General features: G+C 41.4%; 1 protein-coding gene across 2 annotated transcripts in view; it reads right to left on the bottom strand.

Annotated features, from left to right (window-relative positions):
* The window catches only part of LOC140575227 (protein unc-13 homolog C-like), a 237,443-nt gene that overhangs the window by 18,028 nt on the left and 200,948 nt on the right, over positions 1-18,467 (bottom strand). For both annotated transcript variants that reach the window (XM_072695457.1, XM_072695458.1), the window contains one exon: positions 4,073-4,220. In XM_072695457.1, the coding sequence (XP_072551558.1) occupies positions 4,073-4,220 (148 nt within the window). The remainder of the gene's footprint in view (positions 1-4,072; positions 4,221-18,467) is intronic.

Raw genomic sequence — 18,467 nt, 5'->3', positions numbered from 1 at the left:
CCCACAAACGAGCAGCGTTCTGCCTGACTGCATGCTCAAAGGCCTGCAGGCCAGACATCCCTGTGCCCGTCCACTTCGGATCCAGCCGGCTGAAACCACCTGCGGCTGCCTGTGTTCCTCTGATCAGCGTGGTCTCAGAGTTGCCGTACCTTTTTACGTGCACTGAAAACAAACAATTTATAGCTAGAGAGCGACCGGCGAGGGTGGGGGAGGCGGGGTGAGCAGACGGACGAGGGTGAGTTTGCTGACTGTAAAGTGGGTCAGAGAAAGTGAGAGAAAGATTTCTAAACCCTGTGGTCAGTTCCAGGGGTTTAAAAGGATCCGGGGAAGAAAGGATGAGGTAGACGGATAATATTAGGGATGAGAGATTTTCTAAATGTTAATTGACAAAATGCAACTCGGAAGTGCAGTGTTTACAAACAGAGACGCAAGATCCAACCAGCAACCTCTGCATTACAAGCAAGCATGTGGCAAATCCAACCACGGAACTCTAGAACCACAGAGAGAATTCTACTATTAAAGTATGAATTATAGGAACACATGGAGAATTCTAGAACCACATTGAGAACTCTCAAATGGCTGTAAAAAGCCTCCCATTATAGTCAGAATTCTAGAACCACATTGAGAACTCTCAAATGGCTGTAAAAAGCCTCCCATTATAGTCAGAATTCTAGAACCACAGGGAGAACTCTAGAATGGCTGTAAAAAGCCTTCCATTATAGTCAGAATTCTAGAACCACAGGGAGAACTCTCAAATGGCTGTAAAAAGCCTCCCATTATAGTCAGAATTCTAGAACCACAGGGAGAACTCTAGAATGACTGTAAAAAGCCTACCATTATAGTCAGAATTCTAGAACCACATTGAGAACTCTCAAATGGCTGTAAAAAGCCTTCCATTATAGTCAGAATTCTAGAACCACAGGGAGAACTCTAGAATGACTGTAAAAAGCCTACCATTATAGTCAGAATTCTAGAACCACAGGGAGAACTCTAGAATGGCTGTAAAAAGCCTACCATCATGGTGAGAATTCTAGAACCACATTGAGAACTCTAGAATGGCTGTAAAACGCCTACCATTATAGTCAGAATTCTAGAACCATATTGAGAACTCTAGAATGACTGTAAAAAGCCTACCATTATAGACAGAATTCTAGAACCACATTGAGAACTCTCAAATGGCTGTAAAAAGCCTCCCATTATAGTCAGAATTCTAGAACCACAGGGAGAACTCTAGAATGGCTGTAAAAAGCCTACCATCATGGTGAGAATTCTAGAACCACATTAAGAACTCTAGAATGGCTGTAAAAAGCCTACTATTATAGTCAGAATTCTAGAACCACATGGAGAACTCTAGAATGGCTGTAAAAAGCCTCCCATCATGGTGAGAATTCTAGAACCACATTGAGAACTCTAGAATCGCTGTGAGAAGTCTAGAACCACAGAGAGAACTCTAGAACCACAGTGAGAATTCTACTATTAAAGTATGAATTACAGGAACATGTGGGGAATGTGTTCCAGAATTACTTGGAGAACTCTAGAACCACTGCCTCAACCTCTACCATCATAGTCAGAATTCTAGAACCACAGGGCTGCACTCTAGAATTCTGTGAAAAGCCTATCATTGAACAGAGAATTCTAGAACCACATTGGGAATTCTAGGATCAAAGCGGAAAGTCTACTAATATAATGATAAAATCTAGGACCATGTAAAAAATTCCAGAACCACAGATAGAACTCTAGAACTTTATAATCACAGAGAGAAGGCTACCATCACAATGAGAATTCTAGAACCACAGGGAGAACTCAAGAATTCTGCGAAAAGCCTACCATTGAACAGAGAATTCTAGAACCACCGTGGGAATTCAACCATCATTATAAAGATTCTAGAACCACATGGGGAATTTTGGAATGCCAATGAAAATGAGACTACCACATAGAGAACTCTAGAACTACTGCGAGTAGTGTACTATCACAGTCAGCATTGTAGGACCACATGGGGAATTCCAGAACCACAGTGAGAACATTAAAACTACAGGGGGAATTCTAGTCAGAATTCTAAGAAGAACCACAGTGTGAAGTCTCCATCATGGTGAGAATTCTATTACCACATGGATAAATCTAGAACCAGAGGGAGAACCTTCACTGCAGTTCTCGTACAAGCTTGCGATCATTTTAAAAGGTAGGTCTAGTGAAAGGAGTCATCCTCCTTTAGAATGTCATCTCTTTAACCTGTATTTGTCCCATACTGAACACAACTACACACACACACACACACACACACACACACACACACACACACACACACACTGTATCTGAACCTGAACTGCTGTGTGCGCAGTGTTCTCCAGCAGTGGCAGAGTATAATTGCTTTTTTTGACCGCTGCTTGTTTGTAAGAGCACAGATCAAAGTGAATGATGTCTGTGTTTGAACGGTGCAGATATCTGCAATTATAATGCTGAAAAGTTAGAGAGGTGAGGACTCCCGCTGGCTTCAGACGGTCACGAAAAAAAGTAAACTCCGCCATGTTCAAACCAAAGTCAGAAAGCTGAGTTTGGGCAGGAAGCCACAGGCACTGTAATCATATACCCACAAAAAATATAATGCCCCCATCAATAACATGTCTTACAGGACTGACCGAGCAGCAGCGCTGTCTACACACTGAGAAATAATAAATACACTAATTGAGCAACGGCCCAGACGTTGACATGCTGACAGTCTATCATTATCGCTGTACTTTAGCTTACAATTTAACCAAAACAGCATCGATAACACAGAGAGACACCACACACTCTTAGTACTGCTGACCCCTGTGAGTGTCCATCCCTCACAGAGGTATACACACACACACACACACACGTACAGAAATACAAACAAAGCTGCAGGCTTGACGAACGACTCCCGTCTTTCCAAGTATGATGAATTGTAAACATGGTTGAAATAATGGTAATGGTTGGATTAGCCACACACACACACACACACACACACACACACACACACACACACAATGTACCCTGGTCAGTCATCACAGGTGCACAGTGCCCACACAGTTGAATTACTGCACCGCTAAGTTGGAACAGAGATGTATCTACACTATATGTCCAAATGTTTGTGGACACCCCTTCTAATAAATGCATTCAGCTATTTTAAGTTGCACCCATTGCTGACACACACACACACACACACACACACAGCTTGTCTAGTCCCTGTAGAGAAGTACTGCCAATAGAATAGGGCAGGCTCTCTGGGGCAGATTTACATGAACCTGTTGACACCAAGATCAAGTCTTGATGATGGTAATGTTTAGGTTTTGAGTTGATCTTAAGGTTAAGGTTAGAATCAGGTCGAGGGTTAGGATTAGGATTTGGATTGATGTTGAGGTTAAGGCTAGGATTAGGGGCAGAATGAGGGTTAGGATTAGGATTTGGATTGATGTTGAGGTTAAGGCTAGGATTAGGGGCAGAATGAGGGTCAAGGTTAAGATTAGGGTTAGGGCCAGGATGATGGTAATAATTAGGTTTTGAGATGATCTTAAGGTTAAGGTTAGGACCAGGTTGAGGGTTAGCACTAGGATTTGGATTGATGTGTGTGCGTGTGTGCATTTGCACATCTGTGTCAGCAATGGGTGCAACTTGTTATCAACAAACATTCGGACATACAGTGTGGTTGGTAGATTACGTGATTACTAATACAATTGATAGTGACAGCCCAACAGACTGTGATATAGCTTGGTAACTGAACTCCACATTGTAGTGGTGATGATAATGCTGTACATTAAAGGTCTAATGAATCCTGCTGCTGGACCTAGATGGACCCAGTGCACCACATATACAGAAATCATTCCCGGTGATCAGACATCAGTGTTACTGAACATTCAAAGGGCTACTTCAGGCTGATAACAACAAAAAATGTCTGATGATTGTGTTTGAAAACACCTGGAGAATACTGGTAGACCATGGTCTACTTGCACTGCTATATCTACTATACACTAGCTACCACAGGCAGAACACCTCTAATCTCCACCATCTCTCAGTGACTCATTTCCTGCAGAGGCAGCCACAGTAAAGGCCTTACCTTGAGAGGTCTGGGTGCATATATATTTCTTGATCAAGGCATCTGTGGGTTGGGTGTAAAGGCTGAGCGCATACTTCAGGGACTTCAGGTCAGGACTCTTCTCCAAGAAGGTTTTCTTCAGGCCATTTCCGCCGGCGTGGAAATATTGCTGTGAAGGAGAGAGAGGCCGAAGGTTAGCTGCTGAAAAGCAGGTAAAATGTAGCTTTTTGCCCACTCTTAAGGGCACTGTGTTTCGGCCGCTGAGACAAACAGAGTTATCTGAACTTACAAAGAGGATAGACAGAGGCTGTAGAGGACTCTGATCATCACAAATTTATTTGACCCCCTGCCACCTTGCTATTGTACATTTCAAGACCGAAGCCCATCTGCTAATGCATAGCTCTAGAACTTCATCAATGGTTCAGATTCAGATGGAACAGTTTCAGCTGCTCTTAGCTGGATATTTTTGGTGGTGCACCAAGAGCAGTGGGGTCTGAAGAGGTCAGGGTTTAAACACTAAACACTAAATGAACCCCTGTCTAACACCAATCTTTACATTTAAACTATTCCTTAAATATTGATACTGCCTTTTTGAGAACTGATACAGTATAGAGGGTATGCATGTGACGTCACCGCCGGAGGGAGTCACTGCAGCCACGCCCACTGTGACAAAAAGACAGAGTGCAACTGACTGTACAAACAGATTAATCAGAAATACAGAGCTCTCCTTTTACAGACTGCTGAAAGCTAAAGAGAAACTAATAACTAATGGATGCTGAAATTCTGTAACCCAGGCATCGGAACATGTGGGAGCTCACTGTTTGGTGAAGTATTGCTCTGAAAACCGCTGTGAGTTTAGCAACATGCTAACTTTGATTACATTGGATGGAAAGCAAGCAAAACCCAAAGGAAGCAGTCTACTAAATGTGCCTGAAAACAGTGGAAAACACTCCTAAGACAGTCTCAGATATGAGCTTTTATCCTCTAAACGGATGTAATTTGAGCCTCAGTTAGCTGAGCGTTCCTGGCTACACATCGATGTCCATGGGCAGTTGGTTCTTTGGTAATTTGGATGAATTGCTGTCGAGTCCAACTGCCTTTAACTTGAGCAGATAACTGCTTGTTTCATTCCTAGTTTGGCCGTTACCCTTCATAAACGCTGTAGCCGGGCTGCAGAAAGTATTGCCACTAACTCTGACTAAAGGGACATGATCCAGCAGGAATGTGACGTTAATGCATACCCTCTACTGCAAAAAATAATACCTCAATAATTCAACATATCGATATTCTTTTTCTTACGCCCCTAATACTGCCTACACTTCAGTAAAGCTATATGCCACAGCTAGAGCAGGTGTGACGGTGCATCTAGAGGTTTTGGTGTGTAGTGCTTTGATCCACAAAGGATGAGCACGTTCTTCGTTGAACGTTCTTCGTTTTCGGCAGCATGCTGAGATATAATGAGAAAACACACACAGCTTCCAGTCCTGACAGCTTTGACTTTTTTCCCTTTTTTTACATAAATTGAAACCTGACACTTTCCTCTGGGGATTTCACAGCTTTGGGAAGCCACGGCGCCAAATCATCTACAAACACCTTGGAGTTTTTTTTTTGTGGACAAAAATACAAACACCTTTGAGCTTCCCTGAAAAGGTTTCCGTCATGCAGACACAAAGTCTTCACAAACACACGAGCCTTGCCACATAACACTGATTTATCACAGCAGCCAGGATTAGCTTCTGATATCACACAAACACACACGCACAAAATACACACCTACACACACTCAAACTTTGTAAAAAAAAAAAAAAAAAGACTTTGTAAATATGGGGTTATATACAGTATATTTACCGCATAAATTATAATAACATGTCCTAAAAGGTTTTTATATACACCATATCAGCAAAAGTACTGGGACACCTGGTCAATCATTGTATCTTCCGAAATCAATTTTGGAAGATTGCTGTGAGTTGCTGTGATTTGATTGCATTCTGCAACAAGACTCATCTCAAACAGAAGTACTGGATGAAGAGCCATTATTCCAGAGAACACAGTTCCACTGCTCCACAGCTCAATGCTGGGGGACTTTATACCCCTCTAGCCCACACCTGGCATCAGGTATGGTGCCAATAGGTTCATGTTTACCTGCTCCAGGGTGTCTTATTCTATTGGAAGTACTTCTCTACAGAAGTGGCATTTGGACATATAGTAAATGTATATTCTATATTCAATGTCTATTGTACATCTATATTCGCTAATAACATAGCCCATATGGTAATAATAATATTGCATATCCCATTATGTCTTAAACCTACAAAAAAAAAAAAGAATATTTGCAAAAAGTGCAAAGACACCTGTTTAGTCCTGTTTAATTTGCTTGATCTAGACAGTTAACACAGTTTTGTCCTGAGAATGTATGAAAACAAACAAACAAACACACACATAATAAGATTTCTCATTAGTGATTGTTGAGTGATTAAATGAGAAACGTTGGACAGGTTCGTGTGTGTGTGTGTGTGTGTGTGTGTGTGAGAGTGTGTGACATTTTCATCAGATAGACTCTGGCAGATATTACTGCATTAGCACTCTGGACAATAACAGATTGGCCAAATGCTGTCAGAGGGACCATAATCCAATCCCTGTTTGTTGATCGTCTGGAGTGATTAAGGTAGATTTAGTTTTCTGCTCCGTCTGATCGGACAGTGCTGGCGGCAGTAAAGACCAGACCGGGACATCCACTTTCAGTCTTCACATGTCAGATGTCACTGTTAGTGCCAGAGATAATCACTTAGGGGTGTAAGAAAATATCGATATAGTGAAGTATTGTGATTTATATTATATATGGGATATATTTCACAACACTGTGTCAATTTTCAAAAACACAGTACAGGTTTTTAGGCAGTAGTGTACATGTAAAGATTGCTGGCGGACAGTGGTTCATTTTGTGTTGTGTTTAAACCCAGACTGCTAGATAGCGGCATTGTGGCATTGACTTGAGGGTCTGACTTGAGGGTGACCCTCATTTACAATGCAGCCAAGGCGATGCATAAAATATACAAAATGAAAATAAAAACAAGAAACTGTAACAAGGAAGATAGAAAACAAATAAAATGAATTACAATTTTTAATTTAAGCAAACCATAAAAACAGTAAAAAAAGATGAAACGTCAAATAGCAAAGACATAGATAATACATAAATACAAAAGTACACATAAAAAACAAGATACTATAGTGAACAAAAATATATAAATGTATATTCATTATAAAATTATAGTAACCAGTAAGTAATAATTAGGCACTAAAATGGTAAAAGGTAGTTAAATGAAGGTCTGAAACGACAATTAAAACAGGCCGTAATCCTATAGAATATTACCTAGTATCAAATAAAACAGTGAAGCTGAGATGACTAAGAGTTTAACCCCTTAAAAAGTCTATGGCCTCTTACCAGAGAATAGCCTCACCAGTTTGTACAGAAGTCCCTGTAGTTACTGAGTAATACACCTTACTGTGTGATAAGCCTTGGAGTGTTAAGGAGTTAAAACGATTGAGTGACACCAGCGAGCTGAGCTTTAGAATTCCCTGTAGCAAATTCCAGCATGCTGGTGCACTGTAGCTAAAATCACATTTCCCCAGCTCAGAACTCGGTGATTCAATCACTGGGCCGAGTCTAGTAATTCATGTTATTTTCAATGAGCACTGTTGTGACATAAGGTGAAATGCGGCCAGTGAAGGCTTTGAAAAAAATGGCATACTCTGTACTCTGTCTTTACGTCCCACTGTTCCGACAGCAGTCAGCTTTTCCTTTACTCAGATACGAGGACAGTTTTCTTGGAATTGCTTACAGTATCACAATATATTGCACAATATTAAATCGTAACACCCCATATAGCCAGATTTTCACCAATTCACCACCCTAAGCTCACTGGCAGCTTATTGAACAAAGGGAAGGACTTTTAATCCACGCCGCATTACGGCAGATTTGTACTTTCTTTACGCACGAAAATGAAGATGTCCTTTTCATTTTCTTAACCGCCACTGCCCACAATGCATCCTTTGCAGTGGCATGGATGTTAAGCAATGCATCCACTAGAGGACAGTGCAGAGTCAAATGTTTCTGACAGCTACAAAAATGGCAAAAAAGAGGTAGTGGTGTAAACGGCTAAACACTGTGTAAAAAAAAGATCCACCATAAGTTTTTTTTCTGACAGAGGTTCTTCTTCGGCATGTCCAGAGAACAGTGTAGCATCCCCACGATTTCTAGTGGTACTGCTCCATTCTGTCCGTATCTGAAAGCTTTCAGAAAATGGGCGAAATAAATGCAGAGTTTGGGCAGAAGGGGTTGAGCTAATTTAGGGTTGAGCATAAATGAGCGCTTAGTGTTTCTGAGAGGGTTTTTGAAACGTTACTGTTGCGTGTACAGTCTGCAAGTAAGCCAAAATCGTCCGAAATGCAGACCCCAACCTGTCAATGCAGGATGTAAATCATAGGTTATATCAATACCTAATTATATCTGCTCTCAAACTGCAGATCAAAAACTCTGAACTCTAAACCTGTGAGGAATAAACATCATCTCCTTTTCCTTACTCTTCTTTCCTTCGTCACAATCCCAGCATTTCTCTGTGCGGCTATCTTCCTCTCTCTGTCTCTCTCTCTGTCTCTGTCTCGGTCTCTGGCTGATTGAGATACAGTCCTGTGTCAGCTGCTCGTTCAGGCCCTTCACTCTCCTGCCAATTAGACCCTGCAAACAATGCACTGCAGTTTAGCTAAAAGGAGATGATTGCCTGCCGCCGGCGGGATTTTGTTCCCTAGCCTAATTTGGGCCGCTAATAATGAATCGTTTATATTGTTTGTCTTGTGGCTCCATCAGCACGGATTAGGCTGTGTGGTATGGACTGGTCAGACAGGGCGGTCACCCAAACACTTCAGTAATGCATAAGAGAATAAACAAAGCCACGATGTTTAGGGTTTTAGACAACGGTGTCAAGAGAGAGTTCGATAATTAGACCAGGAGGATACAAAGGGCTTCAGTAAAGGCAGCTGACATGCAGTGGAATTAACGAGGAGTGTGTTTCCAGTACAGGTCAACTAGTTTACACAGTTCACTGCTTCCACTAAACGTAATCAATCAGCTGAACTCTGCTGCTTCAGTCTTGTTGTGGAGTAACGTGCAGGGAAAAGGTTAACCAAATTTGCCCTAATTAATGTCCAACTGTCTACCTGTTTTGGAAGGCCAATTACCCAATCCCTGTTCATGTAAACTCCCCCTTATCCCTAGCAATGCCCCCAACACCAGGAAGATAAACACGTAAAGCCATCGCCTCTTTTTTCAATCCAGCGTACTCAGAGATAAGCTCTGGATCCCCAGCTCTGATACAACAGCTAACAAATGCCTGTGCTGACCAACATCACATTTGGAGCGATGTGAGGAGGAAGTGCCGTCAAACCACCCCTGAAAGAGCAGACCCATTGTGCTCTCTCAGATTCCGGCTGCTGATGGCAAGCAGCATGACCCGGGATTTCTCGGATCATAGTGGCAGCGCTTTAGCCCATTGGAAAACTCTGAGGCCCTTTTAGACCCAATGTTGTCATAGTTAGTACATTCCCAGTGTCGGTCCAGTGTCGGTCCTCCAGTACAGCAAACTGAGATTTACACTGTTAAAAATAAAGGTGCATTAAAAGGTGGGTCTTTTGAGTGATGCCCTAGAAGAGGTTCTGTTGGTTTCATAAAGGATCATGTTTGTAAAAGAGATGTGTGAAATTTTAAATTGGTAATGAACCCCTACATCAAGGGTTCTTTACATTTTCTGGACTGTTTTTCAAACATGGTTCTTTATGGAACCAAGGGTGATTCTTCTATGGCCATAAAACCTTTTGTAATACCTTTACTTTCAAGAGCATAGAACATCCTGCGATACCCCAGCCAAAAGTCTCCTGGAGTCTGACAACTCCTACAACATGTCCCTTGACTCTGACCTATAGGATGACAGAGTGCTGTCTGGTGCACATCTGTAAACACGGCTAAGAGAAAGAGAAATGCTGCTGTTGCAGCTGTCAGGTGGAACAATGAAACAAAGGAAAGGTTCCTTCAGTTGTGGACACAATGCTCCCACTTTCAGATGTGTCCTCAAGGGAGCACCACGAGTCCAAAAAGATAAATGTTGGCTTGGGTATGCTAGGTTATCTTTCCTCTGGATTCCCTCCGAAGGGTCCCTGCAGCATGTGGCTTATGTCCAGATATACAGTTGGCTACTGGAGGTAAAACCCACACTACTTGTTTTTATTTCAGAACTTAAGCAAGGATGGGAACGATGATTGGTTGGTGTCAAACTTGTATTGTCGCCAGTCTCCTAACTAGGACATGGTAAAAATGTATGGCACTATGACTGCAAATGCTGACATAGTGACCAATGTAACGGATGAAATGTTAAGTAGTCTGATTCTGGCATGACATGCAAATTCTGGAGCTTTCTAAGTATAAACTACAGGGGAGTCATGTCCAAAAACTGCACTGTGTTCTAGGTATTTTGACTGTTTAAAAAAATCTTACTATGTTAAGGTCAAAAGGTCAGTGTGTATAGAAATTAGCAGACCTCTCTTGAGACCCAAGGCCAGTTCTGCTGAGCAAGTAAATAGTGATTCTATAATAAACTGTCCAATTTCAATCGTTGTCGTATTGATGACTCAGGTCTTTGAAAGTTCAATGGCATAATTGAATGGTCAACACACAGAAATCAATGTTAGGTCAGCCAATAAAGCAGAGCATCTGGACCATCTGCAATACAATAACATGGCAACAGCATTAAAGGGCTTTAGCTGTTTAGTCCCGTAACAACTGGTGAACTGGCGAGAGGGTCATGGGCATCTAAGACTCATTGATGTGATCCATGAAGGCCCCACCTCACAACGTACAGGACTTAAAGGAGCTGCTACTAACTTCAAGGTGCCAGATACCACAGGACGCCTTCAGAAGTCTTGTGGAGTCCGTGTCTCGAATAGTCCGAAGCACAAGACTCAATTTTAGGCAGGTAGAACTAATGTTGTGGCCGGAAAATGGTAAGTAATGTTAGTTGGGTTTAAAAATGCCCAAATGCACTTTTACCACCCTGTTACTTTGCTTCAGAATGAAAAATGTACTGATTGATGTTGGGTTTGTGGAAGAATTGTGAGCTCTGCTCTGATTGGCTGGTTTATGCCACTGCAATGGCTCACAGGAGCCACTTTGCATGTCCTTTCTGTGTCCTCTTGGTGTGCAGCTTGCTGAAGAGACTGTAGCTGGTGGACTAGTGTTAGCTCTTAGCCTAGCACCCACCTAGTACCTGCTTGCTTCAGGTTCAGCTTCCTTGTGCAGTGAGCCTTAGTTCCCCTGCTGATATGTGGTTAGCTCTAGGTTGTAGAGTTTGTTTTGAGGGAGTAGATGCGGGAGAGAAGAGATGGTAAAAGCTTTGCTCCACCTGATTCCACTGCAAAACAGCACCAGATCCAGACACTGATTGTGTGAGTCAACAGCTAGGCCCTCTGAGGTCAGCATATAGACACGGCAGTGCTGCATGGTGCATTGCTCTCTTGCAGGTGTTGCATAAGGCTTGGAAAACCAGTTTAGAGAGCTTCTATACATTTCATCATCTCCATTAAGGTCTGATCCTATGCTGCTTCTGGTGCGGTCAGATATTACCCAGCGTGGACTGATCCTCTAGAGGATTACATGCCTCTAGTGACCTCTTTCTTAACAGCTGCCTGAGCTGCCTGTGCCTGTGCAGTCGCATCGGTGTCAAATGAAATCAGCAGAATGGACAAAACAGACTTGAAAGTTAATACTGCAGAAGTCTGCTTATGTCTGCGTACAGAACCTTGGCCACTTTATCAGAAACCTCTTCCTTGTTGCTCCACATTGCTGGTGTATGACTGGAGACTGTAGATTATCTGATGATGCATAGTTTGTCTGATGGACAACTCTCAACCAGCAGTGGCACAAATGTATGTAAAATGCTCGCTACAATGCGTACATGTCCAAAAGTTTGTAGACATGTGTTTATCCAATGTTTTAATAGGGAGTTTTTTCTCCTTTGCTGCAGGAACAGCAACCTCCGGGATGACTTTACACTAGATCTTAGAACATTCCCATGAAAAGGATTTGGTTGCATTCAACCACACAAGAGAATCAGTGAGGTCAGGTACTGATGTTAAATGATTAGTTCCAGCACTCCAACTCATCCCACAGGTATTGGCTGAAGCTCCATCACTCCAGAGAACACAGTTCCACTGCTCCACATCCCAATGCTGGGGAGCTTTATACCTCTTTACCTCCTGCTTGGCACTGGGTATGTTGACCTCAAGCTATTGTGCGGCTGCTTCACTGCACCCCATTCTACTGGATTCAATACTATTGGACATGATTCTATTGGTTTTACAGAGATTATAAAAACGGTATGTGCATTCTGGAGTTGCTGGTATGCTTAGATTATGTAATGAGGTGGATAAATAAGTTTTATGGAAACGCTGTACACTGTGGGTAGACAAATCAGCAAACAGACTTCATGAATTAGCTGATTGTTGACCCGGTGGGTCTGTACTTGCGAAAGAATTTGTTTATTTTAATTAGAACTTAACTCTCTAACACCACTTTGTTGGATTCTCCCTCATTTGCTGGTACACGATGGCTTAGTGTCTGACCTTTTCAACAGATTTGTCTCACAGATGCTGGATAAGCTTTGCTTTGCTTTGTTTTGCCTTAAAGGAATCAGTGTCTTTATGTATTTGTGCATAAAAGGGAGGCTACTTTATTCTTTACTTTGCTTTGCTCTTGTTTGCCTTTCATTGTACTTATGTGCTGCTGTAATACCCGACTTTCCCTCTGGGATTAATAAACTTATCCATTAATCTATCTATCTAAAAATGTAAAACAGTTCAAAATGGTTGTTTTACTAAGAAACTTTGGAGCTATTAGGCCACATTGTCAGTCAACATGGTTCTTTCATTTCACACTTCTTTAATGTGTCCAGAATGATGAACAAAGCTGTAGATGATTCCAAAAATGACAGAGAAGTCTACAGAACATTAAATATTAATTTCTCATAAAATTAATATCCAGAATGCCTTCACGACAGCCTTGAGTTCTAGAAGAGCAAAATCCTGCCGAAAGCAACTATAACATACAATTACAGTATATTATGAATTTCATTTGAAAAATACTGAACTTCAATGCTGAAGTATGCTCAATGTAAATCTAAAAATCATTGTATTGTATTATTGCATATAATGTGATTAATATGAGCATGAGCAATTCCAAACTTCTGAACTATTGGTTTTCACTATAAAGATGGTTATCCCGATTCTTCTCTTCAGTATTGTAACTCTTCCATTTAGCCGCTTAGCTAAAGCTTTGAGTTACATGACCCAACTCGAAGGCCACTAACTTAACTTTAATAGCACGGCAAACGAACCTCTACAGGATCTCATCGCGGCACATTTTCAGGAATTTCACACAAACCAGTTGGAAGGGTAAAGGTCTTAGCTTTTCTCATCTAATCAATAAACCCACATACGTCATAAGCTCATAAAAGACCATTGGCTGGGTTTCAGGGTGTCAGATTTATCGGCAAGTGTAATTTCAGTAGTTATGAATATTTACTGTTGTGTTCCAGGAGAATCTGGTGGATCTGTGCTGAGAAATGAACTATTTAGTTATGTATGGAGGTGCAGCTCATGGGTATGGTGGTTTATTGAGAACGACAGTTTTTCTGACAAGCATGCCAACACACTTAACAAACACGACACGCACCATGTGACACTGGATGAAATATGAGAATGTGCCGTTTTAATAGGCGGAATAAAATCCAGCCACTACCAGTAGCGTGTGATTAACTCCACTCAGGGTGCAGAAGAGCCAAGCACAGAGTTATAGTGGTCTGGCTAGTCTCAGCCTCAAATGCTCTGCCCACAGAGGTACAATATGGCAACAATCAGAATCTTGTTACCTTATATAAGCACACTGTGCTCTGTACACTTTAGTATTCCATACACTCTCCTATTCTGTACGCTTCATTATTTTATAGGTTATCAGTAATGTCCCTCATACCATACCATGTTACTATTATGTACACGCTACCATTATGTACATCACTATTCCATACAATCCAGTATTCTGTACACCTTACTATTAGATACAATGCAGTATTCCTTACACTTACAGTATTTCATACGGTTTAGTATGTTTATCAATTAATATTCCAGAAACATTGGTGTTCTCCACACTTCTGTTTGGTACAATTCACTGTTCCTTACAATTCACTGTTCCTTACAATTCAGTATTCCTTTCAATTCAGTATTCCTTACAATTCAGTATTCCGGCCATGTTACAATTATGTAACCTTTTCTATTCGATACATCAGACAGTATTCTGGATATGTAAGCATTGTGTGCTGTGGCCGAAGGGGCCGGCACACTCCATACACCACCAGCTTGCCTTCCCGGGAATTTGGCGCTGTCCGTGGTGCTGCAGATTGAGACACGCCATTCAGCACTGTTGTTGTGGACAGCCTGGCACACCACGTGGTCAGAGGGCAGAAGCGGAAAAGCCAGCACGACTGACTCGCGCATGTGAGAACTTTCTGGCTCCATTCTGCAAGAGGCTGACAGACTGTTGTTTCTCCTCTTTGTCCCAGATCTACTGTCTTTTCCTGAGGTTGTTTTTGTTCAGCACCCTCTGCCTCAATCTGGTTCTAGCCCGGGTCCCAGTCCAATTGGACCACAGTATACATTATGAAATTAAACATATATATACACATATTTGGCCAAACCACCTGTGCTGCCCTACACGTTTACACATAACCACCAGCCCGTGGTAGGCTATTAAGCATCATTTGAAAGGCAAAGGTAGATGGTTCTTAGCCACATTAAGCTATAGTATGTACCAGACTCTGCAGTTTGCTAAAAGTGTGTCTGCTTGACTTGAGGCAGACTATAGACGAGGCAGATTCTACATAGAGCTCAAACGTACTCCTTTCCACAACGCTGTATGTTTATATCTATAAATGGTTGAAGAACTCGATAATAAAGGTAATTACAGTAAGTGGACACAGAGTGGAAATGAACCTACTGTACTCAACTAGTGGTTGGTGTGGTTCAACAGATAACACCACTACCTGCCAGTGAGCTGCCACACCATGTGGGAGACTTGGATTCAATTCCCAGTCTGGGTGACTATGCTGCGCTACACCAATAAGAGTCCTTGGGCAAGACTCCTAACACAACATTGTCCCACCTCTGTAATATGAGTAACCCTGGAAGTCGTTCTGGATGAGAGCGTCAGCTAAATTCCATAAAAAAAATAAAAAAAAAAAACTTACAAAAAACACCTAACCTGAGACTCAAGAGAGAGGGTGAGGCCTGACTCCAGCTCTAACCACTCTCTCCATCTCTCTCTCTCTCTCTCTCTCTCTGTTCTTCAGTTGATTCTTTTGTTTCCTCTGTGTAATTAGTACATCAGAAATGTATGACATACATTCTGCACTAATATACAGAACACTGTGCAAACAACAGTAATAACAAACAAGCTTCAATTCTACAAACTAAACACTGAGACATTTGGACGATGCTTGAAGCACTTTGGCAACACCAAAGATATTCATGATTATATGATGAAAATGCGATTTAATGGAAAATGATTTTATAATAATACATTATGAATATTACTGTTATTATAATGTTAATGGATGGTAATTTTATTATGACTCCAGGCAGTCATTTCACTTATTACTCTGGACTCTGTTCTGATTCTCTTTATCTTTCTTTCTGTCTGGTTTCTTTATTTCTTTTTAATTTCTTTTTCTTTCTGTTTTTCTTTCTTTCATTTGTCTTTCTGTATTTTTTCATTGTCTTTCATTTTTCATTCTTTCTTTTGTCCTCTGTCTTTATTCTTTCTCTTTATTTTGGTCCTCTCTGTCTTTTTACCTTTCTTTCTCTTCCCTTCTCTCTTTTGTCCTCTGTCTTTTTCTTTTTGTCCTCTTTATATTTTTTCTTTCTTTTTCTTTCCTTCTCTCTTTTGTCCTCTGTTTGTTTCCCCTTTCTTTTTGTCCATTCTGTCTTTTTAACTTTATTTATGTCCTTCTCTCTTTGTCATGTTCCCTCTTTTCTTTCTTTCTTTCTTTCTTTCTTTCTTTCTTTCTTTCTCTTTCACTTTTAACCCAGTTTTTACAGTAAATCAGATTTTTGACAATGATATTTCCTGCTATTTGCATTCTTCTAGCAGACAGACTGAGATCTCTGCAGCTGCTAGAGGAAAGTGGTCATTAGCAAAACCCACAGACACATCCAATCTGAAATTAAATATGGGCAAATATTACAGGAATCCAGACTGAATAAGTGAGTAAAAGGAGGGCAGAGCTAAAATCCATAGCAGCAATATTGCAGAAGCAACAGTTCCACTAAAATGACATCACGTCATCCCCTTTCTCTTTATGTAGGGGCTACTGCAGTGTTAGTGGTGCATTAGTGGGAAACACAGGGGCAGGCTCCCAGCTCTGGCTGGGAGGAACAGCACTGTGTGATTGCAGAAATGTGTCATGACAATATGACAGCAGCGATTTTCTGACTACATGTAATCCTCTGTCCTATGATACATCAATTGCACCGGAGAGCAGAGGGGTCTCAGTAATGAAGCCAAAAACGATGTACCATCCTCAGGAGTGTTGGAGCCATAATAACATTAGAGCACTGAAATTTCTTCCCTGCTGCCTCATAAACTCCTGCACCTTCAACACGCTCCCACACTGCTAAACAAACCTGAACCTGACTCGGCTCTCTCAAAACTTCTCCGGTTATATCCGACCAAGCTTTAGTCCTTTTCCAACTCTGTCCACATCACAAACAATAAACGTGTCTTTAGTGCCTTTATCAAGCCTTCACTTCCAGACAGGCCTGCAACTACCAATGAATCCACTAGCTAACACCTGAACTGTTATACCTTCTGCTGCTTCCTCACACTGTGGCTGATCACAACACTACCATCATTCACAGCTTGGTCACCGCAACATGTGAGGACTTGTTTTAGTGTGAAAAAAGTAACAAAGGCCATATCGCCTCCCCAGTGTAATTACTGTAAGCATGTTTTGATTGTTATAGTTTGTCTTTTAATAAAAATATATAATCATATTGTTATATAATTTTATATAAAATCATATTGATCAATTTCAGTCTGTTTTACTCAAATGAACTTAATACAATAGTTTGGTGAGAAAACTCATGTATAAGACTTGTCACACAAGACATGCCTGATGTCTAAGGTTTGCTTCTAAAGACTTTAATAAAACCTTCAAGTAAAGGAAGCATATACCCCACTGGTTAGCATAGTGCTGACTGCATATCTAAACCTCCACAGACTTGCCTTAAAACATAAGAATATGCTTTTTTTCCCCATACATTTAATCAAATGATTCCTATTTCTCCTAATTTTTGTACTGCCAATTAACCCACTCGTTTATAACTCCCTCTAGCACTAGCAACGCTCCCATTAGACTCCGGCTACTGATGGCAGGCAGCTTGACCCAGGATTCGAACTCTGAACCCTGGATCACAGTCCTAGTTTATTTTACTTTTATCCATTTGTGAAACATTTTACAGATGGCTTGTAGGTGGATTTCACTGGCTTGTAACTCACTCACCCATTATCTTACATTTAGCAGGATAAACATTCTCCACAAGGAGGCGCTGTTAGTGCTCAAATAATGTAGCTTCTGGCACTGTGTGTCCTTTTTATAGAAAATAGAAGACATGTCACCAAACATCAGTGTTGGCTGATTGACTAGGTCTGAGGTAATGCTCAGATCTGTAAATGTACATTGTCTTTGCTTATCCACTGCTTTAGCACCGTTACAGCAGTGTTGTCATATCACTCCCTTCTTCTTCTCCATATCACTCCTTTCAAGACTAGTGACTATAACTAATCTTGTGTGCTGCCTGTTTAGCAATCATATATTGCTACATTTTACCCTGCAGTAGCCCGCACTGCTAACTCCCTCCTCCCGGCCCGTTTTTTTTTGTTTTTAACTCCTTAATTGGTTCTTCTGCTGCAAATTGTAATGAGTTGCGATTTGCCTTTGTTATTGATCAGAGTAGGGAGGCAGGAGATGCCCGTTTCCAAGGAGACGACTGGATCGGTTTAGTCCACAGTGAAGTTGATGGAGGCAGGACACATACAGACAGGGGCAGTTCACATAGAGACAGCTTTACCAGAAGACGAGACTCTATGTCTATGTGTGTGTGTATGTATGTGTGTGTGTGTGTGTGTGTGTGTGTGTGTGTGTGTGTGTGTGTGTGTGTGGGGTTGAGTTACCATCACACACCTTCCCATGTGTAAAGCACCCAAGGTCAGACCTTTGTCCGCTTCCCAAAATAGCTCACAGAAAGTGTGTGTATGCCGATG

Source organism: Salminus brasiliensis, chromosome 13 (assembly GCF_030463535.1).
Source record: "Salminus brasiliensis chromosome 13, fSalBra1.hap2, whole genome shotgun sequence".
In the NCBI taxonomy this organism is placed as follows: domain Eukaryota; kingdom Metazoa; phylum Chordata; class Actinopteri; order Characiformes; family Bryconidae; genus Salminus; species Salminus brasiliensis.
This window is presented reverse-complemented; position numbering and strand designations above follow the sequence as displayed.